Consider the following 17,791-nt stretch of genomic DNA (forward strand, 5'->3'; position numbering starts at 1 on the left):
TCATGTAGTAGTATGTAATTAAAACATGTGTCACCTATAGTAAGACTATTTTTTAAGAACAAATGGACTACTATTAAACTTTTGGTATCTTGGATATAATTCAATAAAAAATTATACTATATCACATGAATCACATTAAATGTCAAATGTGACTACTAAGCAAAGAACAAAGTAATCTTTTGGTAAAAGTACCTGTGAACTGAAATTGAAAAAAAAAATAGCAAAAAAAGACGATGCAATTGTATGTAAACAACGAATAACTTCATCGCACGAGTGAGGCATGCTTTTGGTTATGTCAAATGAAAATATATCTTACGGGTATTTCTCTATGTATTCATGATTTCATTCCCAGTTCATAATCATATGATGTATGAATAAGATCTCTGGTGAATATGTATATTGTTCAAAATATTGACAAGATAATAATGGTTAATAAATCATTATAGTACCTAATTTAACTTCTTTAGTAACAAATTGATACGACGTCGTATCTACAGTTAGCCTTCATCGCCAAATTTTATCTCTTCCTGCAACCATTTTCCGTTGCTACATCCATTTTCACAGCTTCAAAACAATCAGAACTACAAATAACTACATATCTGATGAGTTCGTATAGGAACCCTTCAGCTAAAAAGGTAATAAAAATTCAATCTTTCCATATTCTTCTGCAGCGGGCTCTCGAATTTCACCAATTATCATCTCCAGCAGAAACACGAGAAAAGGGAGGTTTTAGGAGTGAGTTTCAGGCCCGAAAACTTCATCCCGGGCCTCATTATTGGCTTCATATGTGGGTTCTTTTTGGACTTGGCTAAGCCCGCAAAAGGTCCGAGTGGCAGGAAAATTGGGAGCTCACCAGCAAGCAAAAATCATCAGCAGCCAAGAATTGCGTCTAGCAACAATGAGGAAGAGCTTAAAATGGTCCCCTTTTTAAAAATATTTATTGGGTTTTTGTTAGTCGGCCTCATTTGTTGTGTAGAATAGTGCTTCAATTCATTAAATTGTTTCTCTTGAATAATTTGTCGAATGTGAGTGAGGTAAATTAAAAATTATGCAGAGTTTTGTTTTTTTTAATAAATTAATGATGTGTTAGATTTTGTTGTTGTTTGATTGTGAAGAAAAGATAACTACTAGAATCTTGGTTATGATGATTCAGTAACATAGAATTTTTACATTTGAATATATTCAATCAAAGTTTATGTATTCGAATGCATGATAATGAATGATTTAAATATTTTGAACACATCTAATTAAAGCTATGTATTTGAATGGATGGTAATGATCTGTGATGTAATGGGAAATTGAGTTCGTTTTATTCATAACCGTGATCAGATAAGTGAAATGCATAACTTTGTTGGACAGGTTTTAGTAGTTAGGCAAGATCTGAAGATGGGATCCGGAAAAATTGCCTCCCAATGTGCTCGTAAGCTGTTTCAGATAATCAATGGATGCCGTTGTTTTTATTGATGTAGGAGTGTTAGTGATTCATTGCATTTGTGTTTTCTGTTCTGATTAATTGCTTCTTCCGCAGATGCTGCTACTGGCATGTATGCAGATCTCGTGCAAAGGTGCATATCTTACCTCATTACTTTGTGATCGATGCCCCTTCTGAATTTGTTAAATTGATGCTTTCAGCAGTGAAAGTTACTGTTTTCGTGTATTGCTTGTGTTCATATAACTTGGTGAAGGGATGCTAAGCTATGCCTAATTGATGCGTGCCTCTGTATCTGTATGCTTAGTGACTATGAACTTTAATTGTGATTTTTTATATGGTGATGTGAAATTAGGGATGCATAAGTTTTATGAGCTAATGTCCTGATTAATGCAGCAATAGATCTCTTCTGAGGCAATGGGAGCTCTGCGGCCAAGCCAAGATAGTCGTTACGTGCAAAAACCAGCAAGAAATGTAATCGTGTGATAAGAAGTCATCGTCTTGTTTGAGATACTTTTCACTTCATACTCAACAGGGATAATTATATTTGCTAACTGGTTGCTAATGCTGTGGTGATCGTATCAGGAATAAGATAAAGGATGCTGCTGAGACCATTGGCCTCCCGACTTTTACCGTTGCTGATGCAGGACGAACTCAGGTAGTATTCCCTTCTTATCTTGTCTATCAATTTAATCAATCAATCCCACGTTCTTCCAACGTGTCGCATGGCGTTTTTTTAAGAAAATCCATGCCCTTTATTTATGCAGGTTTCTGCTGGCTCGAAAACTGTCCTTGCAGTCGGACCTGGTTCGCTTCTTTGCTTGATTTTTCTCTTTTTGAATGCCGAACATGCTAGCAAAGCCTCTAATTGACACTAAACACTTGTTAAGCTTAATAATGCTCTAGTTTACGAGCTCTGAAGTTTAGTTTCATATATTTTCTTGAAACATGCTTGAGAAAATATTTTCTAGCTTGTTAAGTAGAGTACCAAATATTTGGCCTCATCACTCCCACCATTTAATTGTTTTGTCGGAGAAACTAGCTTAGTACTAGAATTCATGCTTTCACGGATCCTCTTGCATGGAACTAGTCTTAGAGTCAATTTCCAGAATACGAAACGTGCTTTCTGAACACTAGATTATACCATACTACAGTGATGTTGATATCAGTTTGTTTAGTCACGTGTTTCAGGATGAAGAATGAGAATGTTTGTGTTTGAGAATAACTGAGTTATATTTTTTGGGTATTGGAACAGGGAATAAATCAGCTGTGGACTCTGTAACAGGGAAGCTGCGGTTGCTTTGACATCGGTGTCTTTTCTTTGTGTAGCTTTGTTTGATTTCTAACTGCTGTGGTTCAGTTGTCAATCTTGATATTCTTATTGGCTTTTCAGTTTCTGAGAGAATCTTCATCTTTTACTACAAAACAATGTATTTTGGCCTATTAATTTTGCTGATTTAACACAATTTAAACAAAAATAATAATTGCAATAGTTTGAATTTGTTGCAAATTATTTTATCACAGTAATAAATATACTTCCTCTATTTACGTTGAATATAACAGCCAACGCAAATCCTGAAGTCCAACATGCGTAGCGCAGAGTACCATCGCTGCTAAGCTTCTAATGCCTCTCCAAAACCCTCTCTTCGTTTTGGCTAGTCCTCAATAATGGCGCCTCGCTGCAGAACGATTTCAAGGCCGGCAATGAGCTTTCTCAAATCATCATTCTCGAAGCCCTCAAGCACACCCATGTTCTCCGCTCAATTGGCCCGCCTCTCTTCACCCCCATTTTCTAGGTTTTCGTTTCGCCCTTTTTCTCTATAATCGATACGTTCTTATCGTTGTTTCAATTTTAGGCTTCTCTGCGAAAATTTTTTATTGAGGTTGACTTAGTTTCACTTAAGTTAGACTTCTCTTAAGAATAATTGATAGATACGCTTAATTGGTTCAATATTTTAAAGATTGATTTTTTAGGGCTTAAAATGTGAAGCAGTTTGTGATTTGTTCTTGAATTGGGATTTTTCAGGCCATTGCCCCAAATGGCTATGCTCCAGTCTCTGCTACCTCTCCACTCAGCTTTGTCGTCAGCTCGACTAACCTCTTGTCTAGGCATGGACACCAAAGGCTGCAGATCTTTGTCTCAGGGTATGCTCTGCATTGCCAACCCTGGAGTTTGATAGATTTTGTAATGTTTCTGTAAGAATGCTTCTTTTTATGTATTTTCCATGTCATAAAAGAGAATTCTATAGTTTTTTCGTACTATCCTTTTTTCATCCATTGAAATTCCTTTGCTGCTATTGTGCATTTTTCTGTTTTATTTTGCAATAGTATTTAGTTACTAGACAGTTATTAGTATTTGTATTAGAGTTCTTGTTCGTTGATTGAGATGCTTGATCGATATTTGGCCTAAGCAGTTTGTTGTCGTAAGAATAGTTACTAGAAGAAGTAGTAGTTTTCTGTTACTCTAGCTGGTATCAGGGAAATTCATTTTCAAAATGTGGAAAAGAAGATTCCCAACCAATTCTAAATTCACATGATCTTCTATGCATGCCAAATGAGATGGATGTAGGGTGAGCTCGGACAATTGATGCCCACAGGGCGGATCAATTAGGCCACTTACATGAACTAGAAGGAGAACAATAGGCACGGCTAAAGGAATGAACTGAAGGGCATACTTAACCTTAATGAATTCCTGGACTATTTAAGCGCCCTGTAGAACAAGAAATATCGTATGTAATATCCGATTGTTTGATTACTGAGGGTCTTGGTTAATAATTAGGTACCTGACATAGGACTAAGTTAAGGCTAAGGTGAAAAGGCAAAACTCTCAGCGCCTTGCTTTCGATCTTAGCAATCTGAACCGGCGAATACAGATCTCCTTGCCTTAGATAATACTCTTGTTTGTATACTAGTACTTTCTATTGCCTTTTTGTGATTATCTTCCCAATAAAATATTGACTTTTTCTTGATACTGCATAGACTGTTTTCAAAGAATAGGCTGATTTATAGCAACGGATCACTCTTCAAATGATAAGTTTATTTGATTTTTGTGTTAAGGGATTGTTCCTTTGTGCATATAGCAAAAGTGACGTCCAAATTTTGTTGATCAAATTTTCATATACTTTACCTTTCTTGTTTGTATTTTTCTCATTTTGTGTTACTATTGGAGAAGGAATGTGCTGCAACCTGCCTACCACCTGATTAGTTAGGCTTCCTGTGTCATTTGCGGCTCTCAAGTTTTGAGTAAGAGTTTTCATATGAGCCCTTGATATCCTGCTCTTAGTTCTTTCCACAAGCTTCCTATTATTTTTATTTGAATTCTTGTCCTTATTGAGTACTCCTACATAATAATTGTAGGCATCACTGTTCACATTTTGATTGAAGCTTATTTATGGAGTACTATTTTTATGTAATGGATTCCTTATTGCATAAGATCTAGCTATTCTTTGTTATTGACACGAAAACTTATGAACTTAGAATCCGACCTCGTTGCCACTCATAGCTTCTGTTCGAAAGTAGATCCTGTTTTATGATTTCGTTCCATTTCTTTCCTTTTTTACTTTGCATGGTAGGATATGGCTTTTGCATCTCCTGATATACAATGGGTTGCACGCTGCATTACTCCTAATGTACTGTAACCTTCTTATTTCAGAACTAGGTCTCTCTGTGCCGCGATGAGAGAGGAAATGCAATAAAGGTTGAAGAAAGATACTCCCTCCGTTTCTTCATAGTTGAGTCATTTTTCTATTTCGGGAAGTTCCTTTATAGTTGAGTCATTTCCATATATGGTAACTTTTTTCTCTTTCTTACTTTACTCTCTCTTACTTTATTCTCTCTACTTTATTCACTTTATACTTTATTCTCTCTACATTTTCCTTTCTCTTACTTTTTAATCTATTTATTTTAGAGCATCTCCAATGGCGGACGTCCGGTCGGACGTCCGCGACGGGCGACCGGGACGTCCGCCATTGTGGCGTCGAAGGTCGGATACGGACGTCCCGTGAGGACGTCGCGTGTCCTCGGACGTGCGGGCGACGGGCGGGCGGACGTCCGCCACTGTGGACTGGGTCGGACGTCTGGGTCGGACGTCCGGTAATTAATTTTTTTTTAAACTCTATATATACGGCTCGTTGAACTTCATTTCATTCGCACCACTTGTGTTAACAAGTTTCTCTCTCCTTTTACTACATATTTCATTTCTACTTAATGGAGAACGATAGGAACTCCCCTGCCACGAGCGAGTCGCAGACTCCGGCGTTTCCCCTGCAATTTTCTCGTATTCCGTGTCAAAATTATAATTCTGTTACGTATATTTGTGAATTTGTGATTTTTTTTATTGCGGGAAGTCCTAGTGAGAAGGGCGATGGGAAGGGCGGATTGTGAAGGGGATGTCCTAGTGACGTGGCAGTGGGATGGGAAGTCCTAGTGACGTGACAGGAGGTGTTTTTGGGATGTCCTAGTCAGTGTTGTTAAAATCGCGCCCCGAGCGCGCTTGGGTCGCGGGTCGCAAGGGTCGAGACCGACGTCGCCCCATTGTGGGTGGGTGGGTCGAGATTCAGGGGTCGCCACTGGGGCGGCTGGGGCGAGCGGCTGGGGCGAGCAGCTGGGTCGATCGGCTGGGGCGAGCGGCTGGAAGAAGAAGATCGTCGGCCATGGCAGCTCAGAAATGGGTCTGTGAGAATGAAGAGAGACGAAGGGATGAGAATGAAGAGAGAAGAAGGGGAATGAAGAGAGAAGAAGGGGGTTTACCGAGACAAAAATTTTAAAAGGAAAGTAGGTGGAAGCTATAGCTAGGGCTCTAGGACCTATAAAAGTTAATAATCATTTTCTTCGACTTCATTTTTAAATATTAGTATTAATATTGGTTCATATTCTCTATTCCTTGAATATGATTAGTTCCTATTTAAATAAAAAAAATACCTTTAATTACCAATCAAAATTACATTCAAATCTAATTAAATATATTGTGATGTTCTAATTAAATTAAATATATGTTGATTTTTATTTATTGTGTTATGACTTATGAATTGTTTTGATATTTTGATCATTTCTATTTTCCATTTTATCTCTATTCACATGAATTGCGTCTACATTTATATTATTTGATACATTATAAACATTAGAGCAATATATTTATTTTATTTAATATTAAAAGGCAAAAAAATTAACCTAGCTTTGTGGGTCTCTCGACCCCGTCGACTCGTCGACCCGCGACCCGAATTTTCACCTCATCGACCCGGTGCGCCCCGCGACCCTAACAACACTGGTCCTAGTGGATGTCCGAGTGGGACATCCGACCACTGGAGATGCTCTATGAGAAAACGGAGGGAGTACTACTTTAATTTGATGGATCATGTCTCCTTGTTAAATGTTAACATTATATACTTACAGTTAGAATCTTCGGCAATTTTTTGTAGAGGCAAAATATCTTCTCTCGCACTCTTGAATTTTTTTTAGTTCATTGAATCATTATATTTGTAGTTGTGTTTCAACATGGTAGGATCCCTCTCCACCTACTGATGCGAAGCATATTTCTCATACTTTTCCCCCTAAACTACACACTTTTATGTTAATTATAACTCATCAAGTTGTATTTGTATTGAAGTTTAGGAGGGTTGGAAGCTGGAAGTTCGCCGGGTGAAATTGGCAAAGCATGCAGAGATCAGAAACTTCGCCCGGTCGGGCGATTATGAGCTTCAAAAACGCCCGGTCGGGCGAAACGCGTAAAAGCATGAGGAGAGTCCAGAAAGTTCGCCCGGTCGGGCGATTCTTCAAGACACAAAACGCCCGGTCGGGCGTTTCCCGCGAGCCATCCAGAAGCCTTTCGCCCGGTCGGGCGATTATCCCTTCTAATTTCGCCCGGTCGGGCGTTTGGTGGTTCAACTGCATTTCAGCAGTTTTCTCGGCAGTTTTGCTGGGGGAAAATAAAAAGAAAAAGGAAACGGATGGTGCAGGGGGGAGAAGAAGCGAGGCTAGAGGGAGAGCACGTCAGAAAGGAATTGAGAATTGGAGAAGCACGAGTTTGAAGAAGGAAGAACCAAGTCAAACATTTCTTGGATTTGTATTCCATGGTTTTAATTGTTGTCTCTCCATTTATTATTTTCTCTAGTGTGGAAATGCTAGGCTAAGAACTCCATTGTTGCTCCAAACATGTAGATGGATTAATTAATTGTTTGATTTATACTATGTTCTTCTTTATCTTATGATCGTCTTCATCACATTTTCCTTGTTTGAATCTATTACTTTTGGTGCATCATTAGTAGTAGTTCCATAATTCTAATCAAATGTCTCTTTAACTTTGAATAGGATAGATCCTTGTGGTGATGAATTATCAATTAGAGTTGTTTAGACGATAATTTGGTAATGGATTTCATGAGCTTATAGTAGTTGATCTTGGATTCTCGCGCATCCGTAGGATTCTTAGATTAATGAAGATTGGTTTATTGAATATGTGTTCAACTATTCTTGAACTTTTGTATGTCTAGCATGTTTAGTGCTAGCATCGTGAATTGTTAGTAAAGTCTCGTAATTCATAAGATAAAGTTGGATATGAGAATAAATCATTGTATTATCCATGAGTGTTTGGAGTAACATGTTCTTCATGCCGAGAAGAGAATGTTTGACATGAATGAAATGGACGAGTTTAGGCTTCATGCTTATGAGAGCGTTGATGCTGCAGCCATTAAGCCTCGTCATTTCCATGAAGGACAACTGGTCCTTTTATATAATTCTCGGCTCAAATTGTTTCCGGGCAAGCTTAAGTCAAGGTGGTGGGGTCCTTATGTGGTGCACAAGGTGTACCCCTATGGTGCTGTGGACATTCGAGATCAGAAGAGTGATTCTATTTGGAAGGTGAATGGCCAACGCTTGAAGGCCTATGTTGGAGTTGAGAGTGGCATGGAGGCAAGAGAACTGGCTACACTAGTGGATCCCAAAGTGTAGAGCAAGGAAGAGGAAGGTCGAGCCAACGACTATAAACAAAGGCGCTGATTGGGAGGCAACCCAAGTTTTTATTTTTTCTTTTATTTTTGTTTTCGTATGTTGGAGGTTTTGTTTGCTCAATTCTTTCCTCTAACATTTATTTTGAATTGAGTGTTTCTTTGTGTAGGTTTTGTTTCTTTTTGTAGGAGCAACTTGGAGATAGGATTGGAGCTTAGGAGGAAGCACACCTACAAAGGATTTCTACACCCACCCTCCCACCCGAATGCACTATGGACTTCTTGCCAAGTTTGGGGGAGTATCTTTCCCTTTACTTTATAATTGTTCTTCTATGCATGCATTGAGGACAATGACGCATTCAAGTTTGGGGGGGTTGTCAATGATTTTTATGCTTGATGCATGTTTATTGGGTGTATTATTTGATAAAGGTGTTTTGAATCAATGTATTTGACGGGTGCATGCTTTATCTTCGGCTTTCTGGTTGGGAATTTGTGCTTGATTTTACTTGATCTTTGAAGCTTAGGATGAATGGAATGGGTGCATGAATCTTTTTGAAAAAGCATGTCGTGATTACATCCGATTTCTTGAGTTGAGGAGAGTGTGAAAATCGCATGACTTGTGGAAATTATGTTGGATTGATTTGCTTTATCGAGTGAAGTGCTTGCGTTCGTTTGTGTTAATGATTTGGGAGGATAAGGCACTAGGATGAACTCTATGGCCAAATGATCACATGCCTAGTCCATCAAATGATCCCCTAGAAGCCACCTTGAGCTTAATTCCCTATTCTTTGTGTAAACACTTAGCCAAACACTTAGCTACTTAAATAAGCCTAATTTTAGCCTCATCAATAGACCTTGCTACTATTTGGGTGCTAAATACAAGTTGAGCTTTGTGTTTTGAGTTGTGAGTGTGAGGTGGTGGATTGTAAAGAATAGACATTTCTAGACTTGATAGAAGGTGAAAAGAATGAAGTTCTAAGAAAGAAGAAAAAAAAAAAGGAAAAAGACGACCTCCAAATTCACAAAAGTCGAGGTCTTTACAAAAACCAAAAAAAAAAAAAAGAGAGAATAAATTTGATGAAATAAAGATAGAGCTTCTATGTTTGTTTGTGTAATCTCGTTTGGAATAGATCTCAAGTTTGGGGGAGTGTGGGTTTGGTTGTAATTTTTCGTTGGTAAGTCTTTGGAAGGAAGTTGTAGGAGGGAAGATTTTGGCACTCAAATGTGTAGCCTTTGAGCTCACTATCCATATTGATCCTACCTCGTCCCTAGCCCCATTACAACCTTGAAACAAGACCTTGGACCTTATCGTTGATGCTTGTGGATGTTGTGTAAATAACTTGGTAGAGTTAAAGAAGTTCGGTTTGAAATCCGTGTGTCTATGTGATTAGTAGTGCTTGATGAGTCGATGATGACGGTTTGAGTTGTTTGATCGTATGTTTGGACCTACTTTGAAGTGCACCTTGACTTGAAGTTCTAGGGGGATGAGTGATTGTTCTTGAGAGTGGGAAATTTCGATTGGAAATGTTGGGGGTTTAGATTTTGTCACTCACATCCTTACATGATTCTTTTTGATGAAAATCTCTTTGCGGGTGAAGTTTGGGTGAGTTTTCGTGCTTAAAATGTACCTTGCTCGGGGCGAGCAAGAGCTCAAGTTTGGGGGTATTTGATGCGAAGCATATTTCTCATACTTTTCCCCCTAAACTACACACTTTTATGTTAATTATAACTCATCAAGTTGTATTTGTATTGAAGTTTAGGAGGGTTGGAAGCTGGAAGTTCGCCGGGTGAAATTGGCAAAGCATGCAGAGATCAGAAACTTCGCCCGGTCGGGCGATTATGAGCTTCAAAAACGCCCGGTCGGGCGAAACGCGTAAAAACATGAGGAGAGTCCAGAAAGTTCGCCCGGTCGGGCGATTCTTCAAGACACAAAACGCCCGGTCGGGCGTTTCCCGCGAGCCATCCAGAAGCCTTTCGCCCGGTCGGGCGATTATCCCTTCTAATTTCGCCCGGTCGGGCGTTTGGTGGTTCAACTGCATTTCAGCAGTTTTCTCGGCAGTTTTGTTGGGGGAAAATAAAAAGAAAAAGGAAACGGATGGTGCAGGGGGGAGAAGAAGCGAGGCTAGAGGGAGAGCACGTCAGAAAGGAATTGAGAATTGGAGAAGCACGAGTTTGAAGAAGGAAGAACCAAGTCAAACATTTCTTGGATTTGTATTCCATGGTTTTAATTGTTGTCTCTCCATTTATTATTTTCTCTAGTGTGGAAATGCTAGGCTAAGAACTCCATTGTTGCTCCAAACATGTAGATGGATGAATTAATTGTTTGATTTATACTATGTTCTTCTTTATCTTATGATCGTCTTCATCACATTTTCCTTGTTTGAATCTATTACTTTTGGTGCATCATTAGTAGTAGTTCCATAATTCTAATCAAATGTCTCTTTAACTTTGAATAGGATAGATCCTTGTGGTGATGAATTATCAATTAGAGTTGTTTAGACGATAATTTGGTAATGGATTTCATGAGCTTATAGTAGTTGATCTTGGATTCTCGCGCATCCGTAGGATTCTTAGATTAATGAAGATTGGTTTATTGAATATGTGTTCAACTATTCTTGAACTTTTGTATGTCTAGCATGTTTAGTGCTAGCATCGTGAATTGTTAGTAAAGTCCCGTAATTCATAAGATAAAGTTGGATATGAGAATAAATCATTGTATTATCCATGAGTGTTTGGAGTAACATGTTCTTCTCTTAATTCGTCTTGCTTGTTTAATTCCTTGTAATTGTTTTTGCATGGTCTTTAATCAAAATCATCAAACCAAAATATCTTTTATTATGTCTTTTCTGTGTTTTGGAATTAAATAATCGTTTCCTTCCCTGTGGATCGACACCTTAATTTACTACACACGACCCTATAGTCTTGCAGCGAAGTAGTAATTTTTGGGTTAATTAATTGAACTTGAGTGTTATATTATCTTATTATAAAAAACCTGAATTTGCAGCGAAGTAGTAATTTTTGGGTTAAAACCTGAATCTGATGGGAAGGGCGGATTGTGAAGGGGATGTCCTAGTGACGTGGCAGTGGGATGGGAAGTCCTAGTGACGTGGCAGGAGGTGTTTTTGGGATGTCCTAGTGGATGTCCGAGTGGGACATCCGACCACTGGAGATGCTCTAACACACCCAATATTCCTTTCTAAAACTCCGTGCCGAAAAGTTTCGCCTCAACTATGAGAAAACGGAGGGAGTACTACTTTAATTTGATGGATCATGTCACCTTGTTAAATGTTTAACATTATATACTTACAGTTAGAATCTTCGGCAATTTTTTGTAGAGGCAAAATATCTTCTCTCGCACTCTTGAATTTTTTTTAGTTCATTGAATCATTATATTTGTAGTTGTGTTTCAACATGGTAGGATCCCTCTCCACCTACCTTCAACTAAAATCAATACAACATAGCAGCAACACAACAAGGGAGAAGTGGAATATCAAACCTTCTGACATCTAAGTAGGAGGTCTCTATAATCCAGCATTAAAGCAATCAGCAACTTGGCAGAATAAGTGATACAAATTGATAGCATATCACCTTCCACAACAAATGTTCACGTGTTTTGAGTTGTGTATGAGTCCTTTGAACTATACACAACAAGTAACATCAAAATTCAATCATTAGTTCAACATAAATTTAAAAAGCTGTTTTTCTTTTCAGCTATTCTACTTTATGAATCCAAATCAACATGCTACAGTGAAAATAATAATTATGAGAAGTGAACAAATACATTTAATAGCAAAACCTGATTTTACATATACAAGCACTGCCAATACAGACACGATCACAGTCAGGTGCAGAGGTATTACACGGGCTCCTATATGTCAATGGCAATAGTAAGCAGCATAAAATTAGGTCGTTATAGCAATATGAGTCAGTTTGACCACAGATCAAAGATGTCCTCTTTCTCCAATCGCCAGAAAAAAAAAATAGAGCTCTCTAAGAGAGGACTGCATCTTCTAGTGACCTCGTACAGAATCTCCAACAAAATTATGAATTCTCAAGATACAGTTCTCCCATAGCACACTGATGCTATGTAAAGATTTTTTGCCCATTTCTCCTGAAAGTGACAATCAGCAACTGTAAGACTCAAGTATAGAATACAGTGTAAAAAAATTAAAGGTGATTCAAACAAAATTTACCTTGACATGTACACTTGGGAAAGCAGAAGTCCGAAGTGTCTCCTGTGTTTCATCTGAAGGTTTTCGTCGTGGATTGCTAAGAACAAGGGCAGTTTGATCCCATGTTGCTGCAGTTGATGTGATGCGGTAGCCAGAATCCCACCTCCTATGAATACCCTCACTCGGATATAGAAAATCCAACTCGACAACCTGAAAAGAAACATAAATTGAAACAAATGGTGCAAATCCTCTAATCCTGTACTTTGGAACAGTATATATCAACAACAGCCACTAGTGAAACCTATTATATATTACCTGATCAGAAAAACCTGCCCCACGAGACATAACAATTGCCCATTTAGTTCCAGCAGTAGCCATGGCAGTTACATAAAATCCCTCTCTCCATTTTTTGTTGATCCACTTGAATGGAAATGACTCACTAACTTTATATGACTGCTGCAGATATGGGGTACCTGCACCTCAGAAAGCACACCCATTTCAACATTGCCTGAAACATCAAACAAGTACTAAATAAGAATTCAAGTCCTTGAATTGGGACACTAACCCTTAGACATAACAATTAATGAGCTCCCATTATTAGCCCCTGCTATGGCACTTATGTAGTAATTCTTCTCCCATTGTTCCATGATCCACTCCTGCAGTCGATAAAGCAAAAAGTAATTAAATAACAGATATGCTGCCTATGTATGCTTTACAAGAGATTAAGCCTTTGTAGGACTAAATCAACACATATGATGCTTAATTTTGCATGATGCCATACAAGACTCACTAAGTGTTGCATGTAAGAGAATTTGATACCTTATGAAGGAAATGAGGTGAAACTTCATAAACTTGATCACGGAAACCAGTCCCTGCATCCATAATTAAGGCCCAGAGATTTGAAGAAGAGGCCACACTGCTGATATAAAGTCCATCCTCATTTCCTTTCTCAATATGCTGATCCAATCTTAAATCTGCAACATTGTAATGATATCTGCAAGAGAAACAGAGAGTTAACTCACCATTCCTTTGGAAAGTCCTTGAAAAATTTAAAAGAGTTAACCATGATACCTTTGCTTCATTGGTCTTCGAGCATTGTACACACTAATCCACTGTGTAGCAGGCATTCCCATGCGGACTTTCTTCTTTGGTTGCTCATCATCATCATCGTCCATCATAAGCCTTCCTCTCTTCTGACCGACTTGATACACGAGCTTCACGAGGCAAAAATATGTTTAAATAATAAAGAAAAAATTCAATAAATGCAGTCAATTCACGAACACAAATTGATATCAGAATTTAAATTACCTTTCGAGCACCTTCAGTGTTGATTGGCCTGATGTCCGGATTTGGACCGATAATCCCATCAAAAAGGGATATGTATTTTGCATAGTTAGGCTCTTCATCAAACTTCAAGTTAACAACAAAATCAACAAACTGTTTGAAAGGTGCAGGACAGAAACAACATAGGGCTTCTGGAGAAGTTCCCATCTTCTTTTTGCACACCAGAAAGCCTTTATTCTCGCCCTGCATAAAAAAGAGAGTAAGCATCAAGAGTGAAGTGCTCAAAACAAAATTCACAACTCATATACACGACTGCCAACCTGATAGCCTTGCCAAGGAAGCCGACCTCGTAGAAGAAAAATGAGTGTATAAGCAAGAGATTCCAGATCATCCCTACGGCTACCAGTCCTTCCCAGATGAGCATGCACACTAGCATACCGGACAGTTCCCCTGCATCAACCAGAGACTCAGCTTACAAGAGAATAAAAACAAAAAAGAAATGAAGAACTGCAAATAGAAAGAAGTTCACCTAAATACATCTGGCCGTTGATCATAATCAACATGAAGACCAGTTGAATTATCACGCCACCGAACAGCTGCATTTTAAATCGAAAAATGTTGGTAAGGGTCACGGTTGTATTACCATGATTAATTATAAAATAAACAGACAAAGTAGAGCACATATATTACCCAATCCAAGATCAACCAAAAAGAGTTTTTTCTCATCAGCAGTTCCAGGTGTACCAAGCAAAAAGTTTTCCGGCTTTACATCCCCATGCACATATCTGCAGGTATTGAAGCAATCAAATGAGAACTAGTATATATATTGAAAAAAAGGGTTTGATTAGGGTATGAAAAATAAAAGAAAAACAACCAAAGACTACGATCAAAATATATTTGAAATGATGGCAAGACAAAAAAAAAACCATCGCGCAAAACATAGAGCCCTTTTATTGAGTTCAACACGTCAGATATACCTGAAGCGGAGACACTGTGTACATATTCAATTTACTTCTCATACTAAGGTTCATGCTAGGGGCATAGTTGAACTGCACCAAGCAGAATAATGTTTGAGCTACGGTCATCTATTAAGGAACTAAGCTTGAGTTTAAACTAAAAGCTATATTTAGCTTGATGAAAAGAAGATAAGCTGATTATAGTTGTGTTTGAGTTTATATGTTAGCGAGCGCCAAGCCTTGCTACTTGAGTCCCTACAAGTTCTTGAGAAATTGAGGTCAAAATAGATCATGAACAGTTTATCTTAATTATAGCTTTAGCTCTTGTAAGTTATCAAGATTCAAGTTAGCAAGCCGTGCTTCAGTTACAGTTGGTGAGATGCTCAAATGCCCACAACACAGCATACATGCAAGTGTAATAGATTGAAGTGCATCTATGTGTAGTAGCACTGTTCGTCTTAACATGACTGATAAAACAAATATCTAAACTTGTGCACTAAAGAATCCCACAAATGCAATTAATATCAAATATTTACCCTCTAGAATGCAACTTCTCTAAAATGGAGATGGCTTCAATGGCAATACATGCGACCATTTCAATTGACATTCTGCAAAAATGTCATTTAAATGTTAGGTGAAAGATTGCAAAGTAAACCAGAAAACACAAAGCAAAAATTACTCTGCTAATGGTTTTTGACTCACGTATTTGAATTGTTGCTCCAGACATCCCATAAACTAGGACCAAGCATGTCCATCACCTGCAAAGTACATAGAAACCTTTAGGCCTCATGGAGGAATAAAAGGAACATATATGGAGATCAAGTAGAAAAACTTAATTTCAGGCATGTACCATGATATAGTAATCACTTTGACGACCTTTGTAATGCACACGTGGTATGCCATGACTACCGCCAAGAGCACTACAGAAGAACCAGGCACAGTACACTGAGTTAATAATTTGAAATTTTTAACACATATTTAGGAACTTATACAAAACTCACCCGTAAACTTGCCACTCATAAGGTGGTCCATAATTACAGCCTTTGCTGCTACGGTGCTCAAATTTCAAAGCGACCTAAAAAGAGATAAAACTGAGAATGGTATTCTTTGCAAAAACTGAGGCCAAAGCTGCCAATAACAGGATACAAGTACACACCTCTACAGCTCCTGGACCATTTCTTTCATTTGGGTTTGGGGGGTTGATTCTTCGTCCTACATAAACTTGTCCAAATCCACCTTTCCCTAGTTTCTTATCAATTCGATAAGCTGGAGAACCACCAACCTGGACCTGTCAAGCAGTTAAACTGAAAATGTAAGCTGAGTATGACTGATATAAGCTCTATCAGTTCACTGTCAGAGTCTTCACGTGAACAAAACTAAACAAGCAACACAACCTCAGCCAAATTCATCTGGCCTATAAAGTGAACAAGACACAGGAACTGACTTCTACATATAGGAGAAAATTTTAGATATCAATAAATTCAGTTGTCAAAATACGGTAAAGTCCCTAGTAAGCCAAAGAAAATAAACTATTTTTCTTGGCGATGTCTGTAATTTAAACTTATAAGCTTTCCTCAATCTACTAAAGTAACAATGTAAAGCATGAAAAAATGGATGGAGGCAAAAAAAGAAAATCTCAATAAATGAAAACCCAAATTTCTCATATTTGAGAAGAATTCATCTATAATATTCCTTCAAATCCTTAACCATTGTCAAAGCAAAAAATAAACTACGGATGAGATACTATTTAAATTTCACAACACATTGCTCACATTCGAAAAGCAAATATAAGGAATAGCGTTTGTAGAGAGCTTTACAAACAATGCAGTATAGACAATTGTAACATCCCCAGCTCCATAATCGACCCCCATTAAAGATAATAACAAGATAATAAAACAATTGCACAAAACGTCTTATCATGTAAGAAAGTAAACTAAAAAACAAATTTTTCATCCATAAATCCACTGCAATCCCATAAAAAACTCCGGATAAAAAACACAATCCCATCAGACAACGATTATAAGCATGAAAAATAACATGAAGTCTCCTCACCAACTCGATACAAAATCATCAAAAATTATCTAAAAAAAATCAACGAACCCTTTCAGGAATAGGAGTAGTGCTTTCCTCATCCTCGGCAGCCAACCCCTTACTTCCGTTGCCGCCACTATCACACTCGTCCATGTTCTTCTCTTCCACGTCCTCTCTCACCTCCTCTAAATTGATATTATTATCCTCACCAACCTTCAACGACGCCGTTTCCCTCACAACAGCATCAACATTTGCCTCTCCACCGGCACCACCCCCAGAATCAGCCACCAAAACCTCCTTGTCCTTATCACCACCACCACCGGCGACGTCGTCGACTCTATTCCCTGCAGTTCGCTTCCCAGAAGCACGGCCAGTTGCCTTGTCAGTTCGAGCTTTCCCCTTGTTCCGGTCGGGACCGGGAGCAGCGACAGCGGGCCGGCGTCCTCTGCGCGGTCCACTACGCAGTTGAGGCATACCTGTGGCCGTCCATCAACTCCGTCGTGAAATCGGCGACTTTGCTGTCATCAACCCAGAGATCGAAGCAGCGAGTTACAGAGGAAATCGGAGAGATAGGATAACGGAGGATCGCCTACAGAAAGATCGGCGATCGAGGTGTGGTCGAGTGAGGGATTTTGGAATAGCGATAGGAAATTTAGGGCTATGAGTTTGAGAAATTGGGGGGAAATGATGCTACAATTTCTTTTGTGTTGGCCAAGATATTTTTTTCTTATGAATCACAACTTCCAACTTGGTAGTAATAAATTTTTTAGTGGCGACTTTATACTTATAGTAGTACTATGTTAGGTCAATTTTTTGCCACTAACTTTCTTGCTTCCTCATTCTGTCATTCCTCAATTAAAACCAAATAGTAACATAAATTTGACAAAGTTCATCATAGGTTCTTATCAAATCGAAATTTCAATTATTGAAAATATTATGATACTTTGGTCAAAGATATGATTCTAAAATCTTCGTAACATT

The 17,791-nt window shown here is 38.4% G+C and overlaps 3 protein-coding genes across 16 annotated transcripts; 2 read left to right on the forward strand and 1 right to left on the reverse strand.

The window, feature by feature from the left end:
* Positions 1 to 486: 486 nt before the first annotated feature.
* On the forward strand, positions 487 to 7,647 carry LOC121809512 (peptidyl-tRNA hydrolase 2, mitochondrial-like). 14 transcript variants are annotated; one of them, XM_042210183.1, is made up of 12 exons: positions 490 to 635; positions 706 to 918; positions 1,360 to 1,420; positions 1,529 to 1,565; positions 1,826 to 1,903; positions 2,015 to 2,087; positions 2,197 to 2,236; positions 2,685 to 3,225; positions 3,456 to 3,574; positions 4,602 to 4,672; positions 5,082 to 5,217; positions 7,040 to 7,647. In XM_042210183.1, the coding sequence occupies exons 1-8, from the start codon at positions 603 to 605 to the stop codon at positions 2,732 to 2,734; spliced, it is 585 nt and encodes a 194-aa protein (XP_042066117.1). In that variant the 5' UTR covers positions 490 to 602; the 3' UTR covers positions 2,735 to 3,225; positions 3,456 to 3,574; positions 4,602 to 4,672; positions 5,082 to 5,217; positions 7,040 to 7,647. The 14 variants fall into 14 exon arrangements, with proteins under 14 accessions (XP_042066129.1, XP_042066117.1, XP_042066122.1 ...); XM_042210188.1 differs by having other exon boundaries at positions 5,082 to 5,159; positions 7,035 to 7,647; XM_042210186.1 differs by having other exon boundaries at positions 5,082 to 5,159.
* Positions 7,648 to 8,062: 415 nt separating this feature from the next.
* LOC121808677 lies at positions 8,063 to 8,371 on the forward strand. The gene has a single exon (XM_042209273.1). It carries the CDS (start codon positions 8,063 to 8,065, stop codon positions 8,369 to 8,371), a length of 309 nt encoding a protein of 102 aa, XP_042065207.1.
* Positions 8,372 to 12,127: 3,756 nt separating this feature from the next.
* Positions 12,128 to 17,563, reverse strand: LOC121809322 (casein kinase 1-like protein HD16). Its single transcript, XM_042209890.1, has 16 exons — positions 16,880 to 17,563; positions 15,936 to 16,067; positions 15,781 to 15,854; positions 15,630 to 15,699; positions 15,482 to 15,537; positions 15,316 to 15,387; positions 14,514 to 14,608; positions 14,353 to 14,419; positions 14,144 to 14,273; positions 13,848 to 14,066; positions 13,611 to 13,753; positions 13,359 to 13,533; positions 13,105 to 13,195; positions 12,855 to 13,012; positions 12,561 to 12,749; positions 12,128 to 12,478 (listed from the first exon to the last, which is right to left on the reverse strand). The coding sequence occupies exons 1-16, from the start codon at positions 17,282 to 17,284 to the stop codon at positions 12,419 to 12,421; spliced, it is 2,136 nt and encodes a 711-aa protein (XP_042065824.1). The 5' UTR covers positions 17,285 to 17,563; the 3' UTR covers positions 12,128 to 12,418.
* Positions 17,564 to 17,791: the final 228 nt, after the last annotated feature.

Source organism: Salvia splendens, chromosome 6, assembly GCF_004379255.2.
Source record: "Salvia splendens isolate huo1 chromosome 6, SspV2, whole genome shotgun sequence".
Taxonomy (NCBI): domain Eukaryota; kingdom Viridiplantae; phylum Streptophyta; class Magnoliopsida; order Lamiales; family Lamiaceae; genus Salvia; species Salvia splendens.

Coding starts and splice junctions, on each gene's coding strand:
- LOC121809512 (XM_042210187.1), top strand. CDS start 603: ATGAGTTCGTATAGGAACCCTTCAGCTAAAAAG. Junction 1,566..1,825: donor TATGCAGATCTCGTGCAAAG/GTGCATATCTTA, acceptor TGATTAATGCAG/CAATAGATCTCTTCTGAGGC. Junction 2,088..2,196: donor CTGATGCAGGACGAACTCAG/GTAGTATTCCCT, acceptor TTATTTATGCAG/GTTTCTGCTGGCTCGAAAAC.
- LOC121808677 (XM_042209273.1), top strand. CDS start 8,063: ATGGACGAGTTTAGGCTTCATGCTTATGAGAGCGTTGATGCTGCAGCC.
- LOC121809322 (XM_042209890.1), bottom strand. CDS start 17,284: ATGCCTCAACTGCGTAGTGGACCGCGCAGAGGACGCCGGCCCGCTGTC. Junction 15,855..15,935: donor ATGGTCCAGGAGCTGTAGAG/GTGTGTACTTGT, acceptor ATCTCTTTTTAG/GTCGCTTTGAAATTTGAGCA. Junction 12,750..12,854: donor GGGCAGGTTTTTCTGATCAG/GTAATATATAAT, acceptor GTTTCTTTTCAG/GTTGTCGAGTTGGATTTTCT.